Source organism: Meles meles, chromosome 4 (genome assembly GCF_922984935.1).
Source record: "Meles meles chromosome 4, mMelMel3.1 paternal haplotype, whole genome shotgun sequence".
Taxonomy (NCBI): Eukaryota; Metazoa; Chordata; class Mammalia; order Carnivora; family Mustelidae; genus Meles; species Meles meles.
The window spans coordinates 92999743-93015837 of NC_060069.1; the positions used below are offsets into that span (position 1 = coordinate 92999743).

Below are 16095 nucleotides of genomic sequence, written 5' to 3' on the forward strand. Positions count from 1 at the left end.
AGGGATTTGTTCTTCTGCACAACTGATACTTATTACTCATGGTCATCTAGAGTTGCAAGAGCTGGAAATATAAGGAGATTCCGGAGGAAAAGAGACTAATTCACAGATGGTGGGGTCCTCTCATCAGTAAATAAAAATTAATTTTTCCCTGTGAATATTTTCAAGTATCCTGATTAAAAAACTATAGAAACAGACTAAATACTCATATATGTTTGAATGAATGAAAAATATGTTTAAAACAGAATATATTTCTGTTTTAATGATTTTCAACATTTTCTCAAACTGGCCCCTGTGCTGTTGGAATGGATCTCATAGAATACAAATTCCATATTACCTCCACAGATATTTCAGAAATAGAATACTAAGCTCTATAAAATTGACCTGACCCAGATGAGGGGTTTTTATGTTGCATTGTAACTAGTAGTGTTTTGAGAAAAGTAAAAGGCATTTTTTCAGAGCAAATATCTTTGTAATATCAACTTTATTTTGGCTATCATTGCTTATGTTTTATACATCCAAAAATATATTTCCTCCCACTAATTCTTTACTGCTTGGAAAAAAATTCCATATATTTATCTTACCTATACATTCTACCATTGTTCTAGAAAGCAGAAATGATCATGAGAAAGAGAAAGCGGAAGATGACAGCCACAATTTCATGAGCAGTTTTTATATATCAGGTGCCATGTGCATAACCATGTTTCTTTACCTTGACCGATAAAAATGCCTCTTATAACCCCATTTTAAAAACTATGAAACTGGGGGCGCCCGGGTGGCTCAGTGGGTTAAAGCCTCTGCCTTCAGCTCAGGTCATGATCCCAGGGTCCTGGGATTGAGCCCCACAGCGGGCTCTCTGCTCAGCAGGGAGCCTGCTTCCCTTTCTCTCTGCTTGCCTCTCTGACTACTTGTGATCTCTATCTGTCAAATAAATAAAATCTTTAAAAAAAAAAAAAACTATGAAACTGAAATTCAAAGAGTTAAAGGAACTTTCCCAAGACAACAACAACAACAAATTCCAGACACTTTAGCAGTACCCAAACTCCAGTCTCTAGTTCCTCAACTCAGCGAGGCTGCTGCTTTCTGCTTGGACCCTACCTCCTGGCACTGCAGTTGGAATAGGGTCTCTGGGCAGAAAGTCAAGGAAAACAGAAGCTCATCTCACTCGTTTTCCTTCTCTGGAGAATCACAGTCCTTTGCCGCCAGTTATCTAATACCTGAATTCTATATTTATGAAACCAGTTATTCTATGATAGTCAACCATTACATATTTGGAAGTAGTTTTATAGGGGTAAACATAATTTTGTTTTGTTTTGTTCGCTTTCAGACAAATACATAATACTACATATTCAATGCACAAACCTCAAAGTGAGACTATTATTTTAGTTATGCTGTTTGTGGTTTGGGCACTGTCATTAGGGGCATCATGAGTTAGGATCTTCTTATTCCAAGGTGCATTTTCCACTGGGATGTGTGATTGTGAGTGTGAGTGTGTTGTGTGTGTGTACATGGATATAAAGGAGTTAATGCACTAACTAAATTATGATATAAATAAAGTATAATTAAGAATACTGTGAATTAAGTATAGTGAGATGATGTGAACCTTCTTCTGCCTGTAAACTGGCCCATTATCTTATGTCTTGCAATCAATCTGAAATCCATAACATGGTATACTGGGTCTCGGATAAGTTTTGATATACTTTTAAGGGGGGAATATACTTTCTATATTCCAAATATGCCACCTTTGTGGATACACTTTGTAAACTATAAAGAGTTGTGCCTTATCATCTTATTATCTCTTCCCAACTCCCACTCCCATGCCTTTTACATCTGCAACTTAGGATTCCAGTATGTAGTCATATTAGCTTTCTATTCATAACAAATTATCCCCAAAATTAGTGGCTCAAAACAACAAACATTTATTATCTCACAGTTCCTATAGGTAGGGAGTCTGAAAGCAACTGAGCTGTTGATGACTCAAGGTCTCTCATGAAATTGCAGTCAGAATGTCAGCTAGAACTACAGCCATCTGGAAACTCTACTGGGGCTGAGGGATCCACTTCCATGTCAGCAAAAGGCCACCAGTGCACTTCTGACTTCTGACTGGCAGAAAGACTCAGCTCCTCACCACATGTATCTCTCCATACAGACACTTGAATGTCCTCAAAATATGCCACTGACTTTTCTCATTTGGTCCAAGACAGACAGCAAGGAGGAAGCCACATGCCTTTTTATGACCTTGTCTTGGATATAGCACAAGGTCTCTTCTGCCCCATTCTATTGATTAAAAATGAGTCACTAAGTACAATCCACACTGAATAAGAAGGAAAATTAGGCTCCATTTATAAAACAAAAAGTGCCAAAGAATTTATGGATACACATTTTTAAACCACTGCAATATTATATTATATTTACCTGAACTAAATGATTTATTTTCACCTGGACTAACTTGAATCTCCTATATAGAAAAGTTAATTGAGCAGACCTTTTCTTTGTAGTTAAACCATGAGTTTAGCCCATCTGGTAGTTTGTCTGTGTCTACATGTCATCTTAACAGTTTTATCCATTCTTGACTAGTTCTCTCCTTCATTTTTTCCTTCCTAAGCATGTATTTTCTGACTGTACCTTCTTGAGAACATTTATGAATTTATCATAGCCCAGGGAAGGTGAGAATATTTGTATAAAGTAGTTTCTATGTGGAAGCTAAGAATTAATGATTTACGTTTTAAAATGTAAATTTGAAAAAATTTCCTATTGACCTTCAATTTCACTATGCTCCTTCAAAATCCAGAAATTTTTCTCTTTAGGGACACAGAATCTGGTCCTTTCCTTGGAAATGAGAAAATCAAAGCAATAAACTTTAAATTATTACATAAATAAATTTCAAACTGTGGGGAAAATGGTTGGGCAAAAGTACAGCTATCAAATTCTATTCACACATACCACTTGAAAAAATGCTCTGGAACCCATAAGGAGCTCTACAGGTTTGTTATGATAATTATTTGTCTTTATTATCATTCTGTGCAACTTCCACTGACATTAATATTGAATATGAAACCTCAAGAAATAGAAAGGAAAATCTCTCTCTTAATCCATTGAATCCCCTGAAATGAGGAGCAATCCCACATGATTATCCTAGAGCAGAGTTCATCCAGTTCACTTACCAGAGGACCCACATCTGAATATTGACAGAGGAGTGTATTTGCATTTCTTAGTTCTTTGTCATTAAGGTTAATACAACAAACAGTCCCTTCTTGCTTCAGTGTCTGGTTTGCACAGATTTCTGGTCTGAGCCTTTTGTTTTCTCCCAAATAAGCATAAAACAAAGAGTCCCTTCCTAATTTTCCTATTGCTCCCTCTCTGGGGTTGTGCTAAGGGCCAGGGGGGTCACTTAAAAGATAAGGACTCACTCCCTACTGTGCTCAGTCACTTCCCAACCGCTGGTCTATTCCTTTGTTTAGGGAGGAAAAAGAAAAGATATCAAATGTCCCAGTCACTTTTACCTTTTCCCAGAAATAGAAGCTAATAAAGGAACCAGAAATTGCACATATATCAAACACTCTGCTTCTTAGGAGTATCAAGGGCAAATAAAAGTTAAGATTCAATGTTCTTGAATCTCCAGTTCCCATTTACAGTGTGCAACATGAGACTCAGAGTTGATAAGTGTATTGTTATTAAATGGTAAACGGTAGAGTCAGAACTCAAATCTTGGTTTTCAGTTTCTGAATCATCTGTGTATTCCAACATGCGCACCACTTCCCCTCTGGGATGAAGGAACTCAAAAGAAAAGAAATACTGCCAGTGACAAAGAAAATACCATCAAGTTCCATATTCTGCTTCTAACGATCACTCCCATCCATTGTCCTTGGGTGTGAGTTGATCTCTGCTTCAGAATAATCTAGGTAAATTAAAGCTACCGGCTGTCCTCTGCCCATCTGGACCCTCCCAGAGGCTTGCCCTCTGTGCTGCCTCATCAGATACCTTCCCTGTTCCAGGGTGAATGCAAAGGCTGGCCTTCCCGGGCACATTTATCTTCAACCCCCAGTGAACAAGCGGAGCATACAGTAGACTAACTCATTTATTTCTACTCATTTATTGATGGCCTTTCATAACCGAGTTATTAAGTCATCAATAACTTCAGAGAAATAAATGAACAGATCCAGAATGGGGCCAACAGATATTTAAGATACCCACTGAAAATTTTATCTAGGATCAGCAGAAAAGTCAATGCTGGGTCATCAGCGGCATTTCCCTCACCTGGGAAAACAGGTCTGTGTTTTATTCTAATTAAAACTCAGTCTGTTTCTTTACAAACTAGTAAAATGAATAACATCTCCAATGTCCCAAATAAAATAAAGTTTGAAAAAAGATTACCTTTGTTAAAATTTTTCCGAAGTACTACGTAATATGTGTTGTTCTTATCAGCTGTCAAAAAAATATTTCTGAAAGTTTTGCCTCAAATAGGGTATAAGATCTTTCACGAGTGCTTATGGGTTCTGGTATATTCCCCTCAGGAAATAAAACACAAATGATCTGTAAAGGGGAAAGAAGGGCAGAGAAGGCTTCTAAGACCTTGGAAGACCCTTGAAACCCAGAACCAGGAGTCTAGAGAAATTCCTAACACAGACATTGAGTTTCTGTAGGGACACTTTTTACAGCCATCGCACTTTACCGAGCTGGTGGCAGTCATGAATTTTCATTATGTTTTGGGGTGTAGGTAGCTGCTCTGTCTCAACCTACAAGATCACCCCAAAATCCTGACCTCATCTCCCTGTTCAGAGGTTTCTTTGCGTTAGATTGCTCCCCATTTATCCCATTTATATGCTGGGACCCCATCTAGATGAGAGGAATCTTGGCTGCTGAGGAGTCACAAACATGCTTGGAAGCCTCTCTGTGCCTCAGTTTCCTCATCTGTCACATAGGAATAATAATAGAATATACTTCATCAAATTTTTATAATTATTAGAAGAATTAATACATGAAAAGCACTTGAAATAGTGTCTGGCACATGGTGAGTGTTCAAGAAGTGTCAGCTGTTTTTGTTGTTTCCATTAATAAAAAATACAATGTTTTCCATAAAACTAGGACCTTGGAGTCCAGCTAGTTCCAATTTCCTCAATTCGTTTTGCAGACAAAGAAACTTCAGCCCAGTAACTTATACAATGCCTGTGCTCTCCAGAGTTTAAGGACTAAGTGAGATAACTCACAGAAAAAAAAGCCTCATCTTTGGAGTCCCGTAGTCTTACATTCAAATTCCCACTCTGTCGCTTGCTACCCTGAGACTTTGGGCTCCTCTCATCCCTTCTCTGAGCCTCTCTAGGTCCTCATCTGAAAACTAGGTATAACATGACCACCTTGCTAGAATGTTTTGAAAACTGAAAAGCAATTACTGAAAAAGTTAATGACTGTGACTACCATGCTGCCAAGGAATTCACGAGCATTCAGTAGCTGGGGACTGCCGTTCTCACAGTCATTCAGCAGAACAGAGAGCATACTGGACCTGGATCCCCAGACCCCTGACTGCCAGCCAAACTCACCACCACACACCGTTACTTAAAAACAAACAACTAAACCAAACCATGAATTTGCTTACACTACTTTCTCTCCGTTTTCTTCAATGACTATCTTGTCATCGGTAGATATTATCGGCTATCAAAAACTCCCTGTGCCTGCTGATGGATAAGATTTTGTAAGCTTTTCATTCTTTAAAAAAAAAAAAAAAAAAGAGGAAAGAGTGAGAGGCAAGTCCCCCACTGCTGGTCCAAAGTTTTTCCAACTTGTTTGGTTTGGGGTGAACGGTTTTATTCTGCCAGCTTGAGCCCCTAACAATCTCTGCCTGCAGAAACAACTTGTAGATGTTACAAAATAATAAAGAGAACACTGTGTGTGGCTGTGATCTTGCAAACCTGGCGCCTTTGTTGGAATAGAAATGGCTAGAGAAACGTTCAGGAAAGGATAGAAATTGAACTGACACTCTGGTTTCCTTTTTGGGCTAATACGAAGAATAAATTCTAACTCTAGATAACAAGGCATGGTACTCAGGCCTATCAGAAAACAGATTGTTAAAACTTAACATCCATGAAAAGATCACATATGTCCCACAGTGGTCCCTCTTAAAAATTTTACAATGCTCATTTATAAATGAAAGGCTCTGAGAAGTCCTGTTATTAAGAAACCTTTCCAACACTATCAAAACCATTGTTTCCTGAATGATGAGCACAAAATTTCCATCAACACCAGGTAGGACAGTGGCATTCTAGGAACACCATTCAGGAAACTATACAAGGTTTGAAGTCAGGGATCTGAAAACAACCAATGAGAAGAGCTTCCAGAATGGGTTTCAATTTTATTGTGAGTCTCTACTTCGGCCATTTTAGACAAAGGATACAGACTTTTGCTTTCTTACATTATGCTTTTTTGTATTTCCATTTCATTTTTGGGGGCTGGAACTATAGCATCTGCTGATAACTTGTGTTTCAGAGAGCAGAACAGAGCTCTTTATCATTAGCCATCAATGCAATTGTCTGGGAATGGGGAAAAAAATAAATAAAATAAAATTAAAGCAAATCCACCTGGGTTCATGTAAGGGCTATCTCCGGAGCAGCCAGAAGATTGCCTTGTCTTCCACATGGTAATTTCTTGAGAGTGTTCACATTGTTACTGGGCTGTGAACAAATGTTACAATTTGGGGATGGAGACTGTGAGCCCAAACAAAGCAATGAAGTCTGTGTACAGATATATAAATGCTTTTAATGATGAAGAAAGTTACAACCGAATGAAGCCTAGAATTCTCCTTTCTTGATTTGCAAAATGGGATACACAAAAGAAGTAAAAATGCCACTGGATCTCCTCCTGACCACACTGCAGTGCTCATTATCATCTGTCTGTAAGGGTCACAAATTTTTCACCTTCTTTCCTTTTTTCTCACAGTTCATCCTCTACTCTCACATAAATACACATCAAATGCTTTCTCTTCTTCTTTTTTGTTGTTGTTTAGTTTTTATTTCATAATCATGAACTTAACTCTGCAATCTAGCTCTTGGAGGGGAATAAGGAAAATATGGAACCATAGGCCTGCAGTGAGATCACAAATATTATAGGCTAATTTGAGCAGATGGGGGTGAATTGGTGCTCTCTTGAGGTACAGAAAGAATGGTCTGGTAGTTAAGATAACACACAAGTCAAATGTATTAGATTTGTCCACAGTCAGCAATGGTGATCTTCTTGCTGGCCTGGCCATTCCTAAATCCAAACCCTCCCATGCTTCCACAATATTCATGCCCTCTTTCACTTTGCCAAACACCACATGCCTACCAGCCAACTACTCCATCCTGGCCATGCAGATGAGAAACTGGGAACTGTTTGGGTTGGGTCCAGCATTTGCCACAGACAAGATGCCCAGACCTGTGTGCTCCAGGATGAAATCCTCATCATAAACTTTGTCCCTACAGATGGACCTGCCCCCAGTTCCATGATGGTGTGTGAGGTCACCACATTGGCACAGAAATCCTGGAAAAGCAGGAAACTTTATAACCACATCCTTTCTCTCCAGTGCTCAGAGCATGAAAGTTCTCCACTGTCTTGACACTTTGTCTGCAAACAACTTGAAGGAGACAGGGCTTAAAGGCTTGCCGTCCATGATGGTGTCAAAGAACACAGTGAGCTTGACCATGGTTGATGACTCAGGCGGCTCTGGGGCAGTGATGTCAGCAAGGCCGAATACTTTCTCTTTTAATTCCTAATCTTCCTCCCTCCCACTTTAGCTCTTTCGGAAAAAAAAATAAAATAAAATAGAAAACACGTTTAATTATTACAGGCTTTCTATAAGGAATATTTATTTCAAAACTCTTAAAAAGAGAAAGATATCAAAAGATATCAAAAATTAACCATAGCCTGTGGCAGAGAGCAAAAACAAAATGAATGAAAACTAGCTTAACAATTATTGGACTATTATTATCCCTTTAGACTTGACCTTTTGGTAAGTCATAAATAAATACCATCCAAATTTAACAGAAGTAAACAGCAAAAATCATGCAACAGCGATCTGACAGAAATATCACTTTTATTGATGTCAAAAAAGTGGCATTTCTTAGCTGTTTAATAAAATAGGGATTATGAAGAAAAGTAAATGTTGAATTAGGCCACACGAGTCTCATCCACTTGGCAAGATCTATGAGCTAATTTGCTTGGCAGCTGCTTCGCCATTTAGATAAAAATGCCTATAACCTATAAAGTTGTTTTTTTTTTAATGTGGTTAAATTTAATTTGATTTGACATGTATTTTCATAATGAAAATATATAAATATATTCTATACTAATGTTGACTGCATAAATCAATATTTTATATTGATTATTGACTTGATACTTTTTTCTATTTTTTTTCTCCAGGAAGCAAGTAACTTGGATAAAAACACAACCAAAACAGAGAGTGCTTGGCTCTTCAGAATGTGGTACAGCTTTGATCACAAGTATCCTTTGATAATGTTGATCTCCCAGATCCTGCTGCCCAGTAGAGATGGACTTCAGGCACTTAGTCACTGAGCTGTATGCTCCTGCTTGTCAAGCAACACAAAAAGGTAAAGTGAATTCATGACAAAATTTCTCAAAAAAAAAAAAAAAAAAAAAAGGCTGCATAGTCCATACTTAAGTGTTACGAAGAGGTAATGTGAAATCTCTCAAGGTCCAATGAACTTGGTGTATTCATGGCAATCTAACATTTCCTAAATGCCAGATGATAAAAATCTTACAGTCCTAAGGACTGGTCTATTTTTCTAATTTTACTATTCTTCCTTTTGCAAAGATCTTACTTCTGGTCGAGTTGGCCAACGTATCTGGATAAAAATCCTTCACCTTTCTCCAAGAAACCCATGTGTGTGCTCTTGTTTCATGCTGTGAAAAAATGGAGTGGGGCTGAGGGCAAAGGGAGTGAATGGTCTGAGAAGAAGAATGAATCTGATCACCTCATTATAAAATAGCATTACTTTGTTTTCCGGGCAGATTAGAGTAAGCTCTTCCTAGTGAAGGCCAGTTTTAAAATTCTACCAATCAGGGTAAACATAATGGCTCAGTTACACCTTGCCATGTGAATGACATGGCTGAGGAATCAGGCCTGAAAGGCTTTGCCATTGTGAGGGGCAGTAAGTGGTCCATCTCTAATCCCAAGCAAAAGCACCAGGGAAGAAAGGAAAGAACCATGCTGAAAATTGAATGTGTTGGGTCTTTGTACTAGTTTTCCACACTCACAAATCTTCCTCCTTTCAGGGAGAAAATGTCAGTCACTGGGTGATTTTAAAGCACCAAAGCAATGATTAAAACCACAGCAGATCAGTAGGAGAGGAAGAATTAAGAACAGTGGAAAGAAATTCAATGAATAAGGTGAAGAAGAGGTAAAATGGAAAGGGGAGAGGAGGCAAGAGAAATACAGGAGATTCACAGTAGGAAGGAAAGGAAGGCAAATTGGAGGAATGGCCATGTAAGAAAAAAAATTCAGTGAGACTAAAGAGAAGCCAGTTGAAGATTGCCGAGATAAGCCAAAGGAAAACAGGTGAGAATTTAAAGAGAAACTCTGCAGAGGTAGAGCATTCCAAGAATTACAAAACGGACATGTGGAAGGTAGAGGGTTTTGGAGTCTATGGTTCTGTTTTCCCACAGCCCTGCGGTCTATGGACGGATTCCTTGCCTTCCTCAGTCTTGAGCCTTTATGGACATGTAGGTTTCCACCGCCTTAAAAGCTCTGCCTCTTGGTCATTAACTACCTCCTAGAGGTTCTGGTATCTCATTAACTACACATAACCTTCCTGGTCTCTCTAAGGGAAGCTGGTTCTTAGCAGGTCATGCTGCTATATGTTCCAGGTTGATTTCTCATCTAGAAACAATTTTCTCCTGCCATTGCTTAAAGTATCTGCTAACCAAATTTTGGTAAGTTATAAAAATTTGACTGGAGAGTACACAAAAGTCTGCTTGATTATGAAAGACATGCAGTAAGAAAATGTCTTTTTGGGTTCCTGGATCTAATTTGCAAGCTCCCAAAATTGTTACTCATGTGTCTGACCCACAGGCTATAGACTGGAGGTTCTCATGACCTTCTCTCTGGAGGAATGGCTCATAGAACTCAGGGAAATGTTTTATTACTAGATCAATGGTTTATTATAGAAGGTTAAGAGATGTACAGGGCAAGGTATGTGGGAAAGGTCATCTAGCTTTCATGTCCTCTCAAAGTGCACCACTCTGCCCAAATGTCCACACGTTCACAAACCAGAAAGCTGTCTGAACTCAGTCCTTTAGGGGTTTTATGGAGGCTTCATTATATGGGCATGATTGATTAAGTCATTGACTATTGGTGATTGAATTCCATCTCTAGCCCCTCTCCCTTCCTAGAGGGGGATGAGGGTAGGGGGAAGAAATTTCCAGCCCTCAAGTCACAGGTTGGTGCTCCTGGCAAGCAGCCCCCATCTTAGGTAGATTGCGAAGGCCACTCATTAACATAACAAAGGATAGTTTTGTTGCTCTCATTACTTAGGAAATTCTGAGGTTTTAGGAGCTCTTTGAAAGACCAGATCTGTATGTCTTATTATAAATCATAATAACACAAAATGGTAAATCAGAAATGAGATGAAAAATATTTTTGCTCAAACTCTGACAATGCTGTGAGGAATGCTTTATAAGGAAGAAAGGGAGTAAAAGTGAAAAAATAACTTGGAGACCAAAAAGGAAAGTGGAAACTCACCCAAATTTTTAGCTTAGAGCAGTGACACTAAATTCGGATGATATCATAGTTTTTGTCTCACTTTTCACCAGGGGTTTATTTCCATATGATTATGGAGAGACTTGCAAAAAAATGAAAGCAGATTTACCCTGTCAGTAATATCTCTTCTCATGGTAATCTGTCCTCCTGTGCATTCATTCTAAAAATTGTGTGCTACCATCACTGCACAAATATATTTTCACTTAGACCACAAAGTTTTTATATCCCAGTTATGCTCTGAATTCATACCCCGAGAGTAGCAAACCAACCCATTTCTACTTTGTGACGTCTTGATATATCTGTATTTCCAGAGACAAATTATCCACTTGTCATTTGTGTTCTTTCTGCTGTTCCCCTAGATCCCACCAATGTGCCCCTCAAACAACCTAGGTAGGCTGCTCCAGTCATCGGCAGCTTAGGGATGATCCCTACCTCAGGGTCAGGTTTCCTGGCCAAAAAAGAAGTTGTTACAAAGCTGAAAAAACTGACTATGCAGTTTGGGGCTGTTGGAGTTTCCTTTCCGTAAAATTGCATCATGCAAATGAGGTATCATAAAGAATTACTGACAGAAGGAAAAGAAGAATAAATAAGCCTTCATGTGCACCTATATCAGTCAGGATTCTCCAGGGCAACAGAAACAGAACCAGGAGGAGTACACACACATGTGCACACACACACACACACACACACACACACACAAGCTAGGCACACACATACAAATATGCTTATATAGATTTATTCCAAGGAATTGGCTTTATGCAAGTGCAGCATCTGTAGGACAGGCTCTCAGTGTGGAAACTCACAGGCAGGAGTTGATGCTGCAGTCCTGAGGCAGAATTCTTTCTCCCTTAAGGAAACCTCAGTTTTGCTCTTAAGGTCACCCCACTGACTGGATGAGGCCCACCCACATTACTGGGATTATCTCCTTAAAGTCAACTGATTGGTGACAAGATGGTGTCACACCTACTGAATAATTAGGTAGACCAGCCAACTATTGGGTAGACACATAAAACCAAGCATCACAGTACTCAATTTGCATTCAATTTAGGCCCCAAATTGAGACCCTCGAAAGACCCTCTTAGTTCACCATTGGTATCAATAAAACAAGCCACTGTTGCTTGGATAGTTTTGTCTTCTTTTTTATTTTTCCATAACATAATTAAGACACATATACATTTCCATAACATTTTCCCCAAAACAACGGGGAAATAAAAATAATAAAAATTAACATTCAATGAATAATGGCCCAAGTACTGTGTTGAATGCTTTACATTTATAATTTCATTTTACCTCCACAGCTCTGTGGGAGGTTGGGAGGGGCTAGAGACTATATATGATGCAACCCAGTTGCATTGCTGATTGTGTGGGCCTTTCCTGAAACAACCTGGGCTCTGTTGTTCAAGAGCCTTGTTGGAAGCCTATGGTGCCAAAATTGAGGATTCATTAAGATGTCATTGTGATTCGACGTGGGCAGCAATTCTGAGTCATGCAGTGCAAAGGAGCAATTGAGAAGGGGAGAGAAGGGAAACTATGTTACTGACCACTGATGCTTTGCCTTCGGGGGACATCATTTCACTCAATCCTCCTCACCACCTGTTTTGTTTTATTTCATTTTACAACCACCCACTTTGAGATGGAAGAAACAAAGTCTCAGAGAACCTGAAGAACTTTGTTAAGGTTCTATAGGTAGTGTCAGTTCCCTGGTTCAACCCAGATCTCTCAGTGTAAAGGCCATAAATAAACTCAAACGAAACATATCATTGATAACTCTGTATTGAGTATATCCCTCACTTTACACATAAAACCCCATCTTGATATGTTCATAAAGTCACTATTAAAGCAATGACTATTATGACCGCTTACATTATGTAGTACAGAGCTCACATCTCAAACACCTGTTGAAGATACATGGGATAATAAAGTTAGGAGTCCTGGTTGGTCACACTAAGAACACCACCATAAATGAGTCCCCAGGTTTCTGAGTCAGGTCCTCACATTTTTAAATATGCCAAAGACTCTAAGAATGGTATAGGTTCATAGGGATGGGTATGCCTCAGCCAAGCTCAAAGAAGGTACAACCAGACTCCAAATTCCTAAATCATGGAATATCCTTTCTCCATGAGAAGTTTCGTGTCACAATCTGGCCTCTCATGGCTCTCTGTATCCATCTTCTACTCTCACCCCCTGGCAGATCTACTCCAGCCACCCTGGCCTTGAAATACAACAAGCTTATCCCTACTTCCAGGCCTTTGCACTGACTCTTCCCACTGCTTGGGATGTTGTCCCCTCAGACATTCACTTGCCTCCCTTCTTCACCTTTTTTATTCAACTGACCAGTGAGATCTTCTTGGCTCCGTATTTAAATTAGCGGCCCCAACAAGAATGCTCCCTCAGCCCTCATTTGCTTCATTTTTCCGCATAACACTTATCACCATCTGACACAATATGTAGTTTATTTATTTGTTTGAATAGTCTCCTCCAACCAGGATATGTGCTTTCTTAGAACAAGGATGTGGGTCTGTTCTCATTCACTGGTGTGTCCTCAGGGCATAGAACAGTGCCTGGCACATAGTGGATACTCAGTAAAACTATTTCTTGAACAAATGAATGGGTAGATGGTTGGATGAATGGGTGAATGAATAAATGAATGAATGAAACAAGCCAACAAGCAATATTTTCTATTCAGGGCACTTTCATTCTAGACATTGATGTAGCAGAAAAACCCAAATAATTATTTGAAGTGAGTTTGAAGGCCGAACAAGACAGAATGTATATAGTTTTAGTGTTCTCACCCAGACTGCCATTTGGCACCAAAAGAACATCCACCCCCAAGACTCAGTGTCCCTCTCCCTAGGCAGGACAGCCACCCCAGCAGACTTGCATCTCTCTTTCTTCACTGACCACCTTCCTATGGTTGATTCATCCTTCCTGAGGTTTAATTAACCTGATCTGTTCCGGGCAAGCCTGAATCAGGCTTAGAAACCATTCTCTGTCTGGGTGACTTTGAATATAACTTATCTCATCAATTGTGTGTTGATTTTATTAGTATACAGAGCTCAAAATTTTAGAGCCGCCAATCATCCTCACTGATGATCTCTTCTAATGAGGAGGTGAGAAGCAGAAATGACACCCCCTTATTCATATTTCTAAGACGTCAGATAAAATGATTGGCTCAGATCCACAGTGTTACAGCTGGCATGGGAAGCTTAGGTGGCCTGATTCCTATGTGATGAATGATCCTGCTCAGCTGTCTGCCTCCTACAGTCTCTTTCCATTCTCTCATTTATCATCTCTCTCCTTAAGAGATGTGTAGGTATTAGTCCTTAAGCATGTGTAGATATTAGTCTTGCAAATGTGAATGACGTGGGATAAGAATGACCTTTCCCAAAATAAAAAGGGCAGCCAAAATCATTTTTAGCACTTCCTGTATACCAACATCAACTGAAAATAAGAAGTTATTATGTGACTGCCAACGTTTTACATAAGTGTAAGAAAGCACAAGGATAACAATGGATTGGCGAGTTGACACAGTCACGGAATTACATAAAGCCACGTGGATGGAGATTTCCTTCCCATCACTGGTTTAGAATGAAGAGTGCACTGAGGTATTACCAGCAAAACGAAAGGCCCATGGCAGAAGTGCGGATGTTGCAGCTCTGGAGTTTTCCATTAAAGAGTCTGGCAGGGAAAGTGGCAGATGCCAGACCCCCTCCTCTACTGAAGTGTGAAGGCTGGGGCTGCATTCCAGGAAAGTAAACACGAACATGGGAATCATTCAAAATGACACTTGAAACCAAGTATTTAATGGATTTAAATGGAATGGCATTATAGTCGGGGGGGGGGGGGGGGCGGGGAGACAGTAGGGGGGAGAAAAACCCTTCCCCTCCTAAAACTTGACAGAATTCATTATATCGCACACAGTCAAACTTATTTTAAATCGTAGGTATGAATATTGTGAACAGCAATTTCCATTTTAAATGATAATCATTGCATTGCAGTTTTACTTATTCTGACTAGCAGACGCATCCATGAATTATTTATTGGGGTAGGACTGTGGCCTTGTGAGTGACTTGAGTTTACTTCGCAAAAAACTCTCAGAGGAAAAAGGACCATTAGCTCTATGATCCCCGTTTTATAAATGAGACAATAGAGCCCAAAGGAGGGAAAAGGCACATCCAGGGTTACTGATGGACTTGGAGCTAGCATTCCTAATCAACAAAGCACAGTCTGTGTCCACCTAAAGAATCCAAGGGTCCTGGTCCTGGTGGTCCATCCACTGAGTTTTGGTAGGCATCAGTATATGTGCAATGTTACTGTTTTAAGTATGCGCCTGGCATACGGTTGATAGTGTTATATGACAGCTTCTTTGGTGGTTCATCAAAAGCCTCACTAGTTTGGAGGCAGGGTGTGTTTCACTTCCAGTAGCAAGAAGGAGGGCTAGCAGAGGGTGCAAGTAAGATATCCTTTAGTCAGTTTTATTTCGTGCCTACTATGTGCCATTGACAGGCAATATACTAGGTTCTGAGGGCCCAGCAGCAAACAGTGTTGATATTGTTGACCCTCATGAAGTCCTCATGACTCCCAAACCCCCTTCAAATAGCATGTGGACCTTAGTGTAGGAAGAGACCTTGGCATCACCAGAGTTTAACTGGTGGAATTGGAGGGAGGAGCTGGGGGGCCAGGGAAAGACACTGTAGTGAAGCTGTAAATTAAAATCATTTTTAACCCTCACTTTGCAAAATGTAGCCAGATAACTCCCCCAGAGGTTTCAGAAAGCAGATTTCAAAATATTGGAAATGTAAGTAATCAGCTTTCTAAAGACTCTCTCTGCATGTTAACTGCTTCCCCCTGAGAAGCTGGCTGTGGGAAGGAGCAAAGCTCGCACTGGGCAGCAGTGCAGTTACCATTCCATCCATTGGCTGTTCAGCTTGGCTTTTGGTCATCCTTATTCTTGTATGTGCTGGTGTAGAAAGACCCTGTAGATAGCCCTTGACATAGCACCTAAGTGGAAAGAAATTAAAATTCACTAAAACACTAGCTTGCTGGATCCTTGTGTTTTCACGACCTGTTTGTGAAAACCAATGTAGGGGAATATTAAGGGGACCTGGAAACGTGGGCTGTCTTTTGTTCAGGTCCTAACTTGGGTCTTCCATGATTTCTTATTCCATGTAATGGGAATACTAAAGACTATCTTCTCTTTTGGCTAAATCTATGAGAAAAGTTGATGCGTTAGTAAAACAGTTTTTTTCCATTTTCCAACAGTAACTTTTCCATTTACCTCTCAGAGCCAAAACACGATTAAGACAGTTAAATAGTACAGTTTTCTCAAGACTGTATAACCTAAATACACTGTA

General features: G+C 39.7%; 1 protein-coding gene and 1 pseudogene across 1 annotated transcript in view; one reads left to right on the forward strand and one right to left on the reverse strand.

Annotated features, from left to right (window-relative positions):
• Nucleotides 1–16095, forward strand: part of SLC9A9 (solute carrier family 9 member A9) — a 540987-nt gene that overhangs the window by 432790 nt on the left and 92102 nt on the right. Inside the window, exon 14 of the mRNA XM_046003499.1 lies at nt 8386–8465. Within this exon, the coding sequence (XP_045859455.1) occupies nt 8386–8465 (80 nt within the window). The remainder of the gene's footprint in view (nt 1–8385; nt 8466–16095) is intronic.
• Nucleotides 7188–7672, reverse strand: LOC123940582 (annotated as a pseudogene).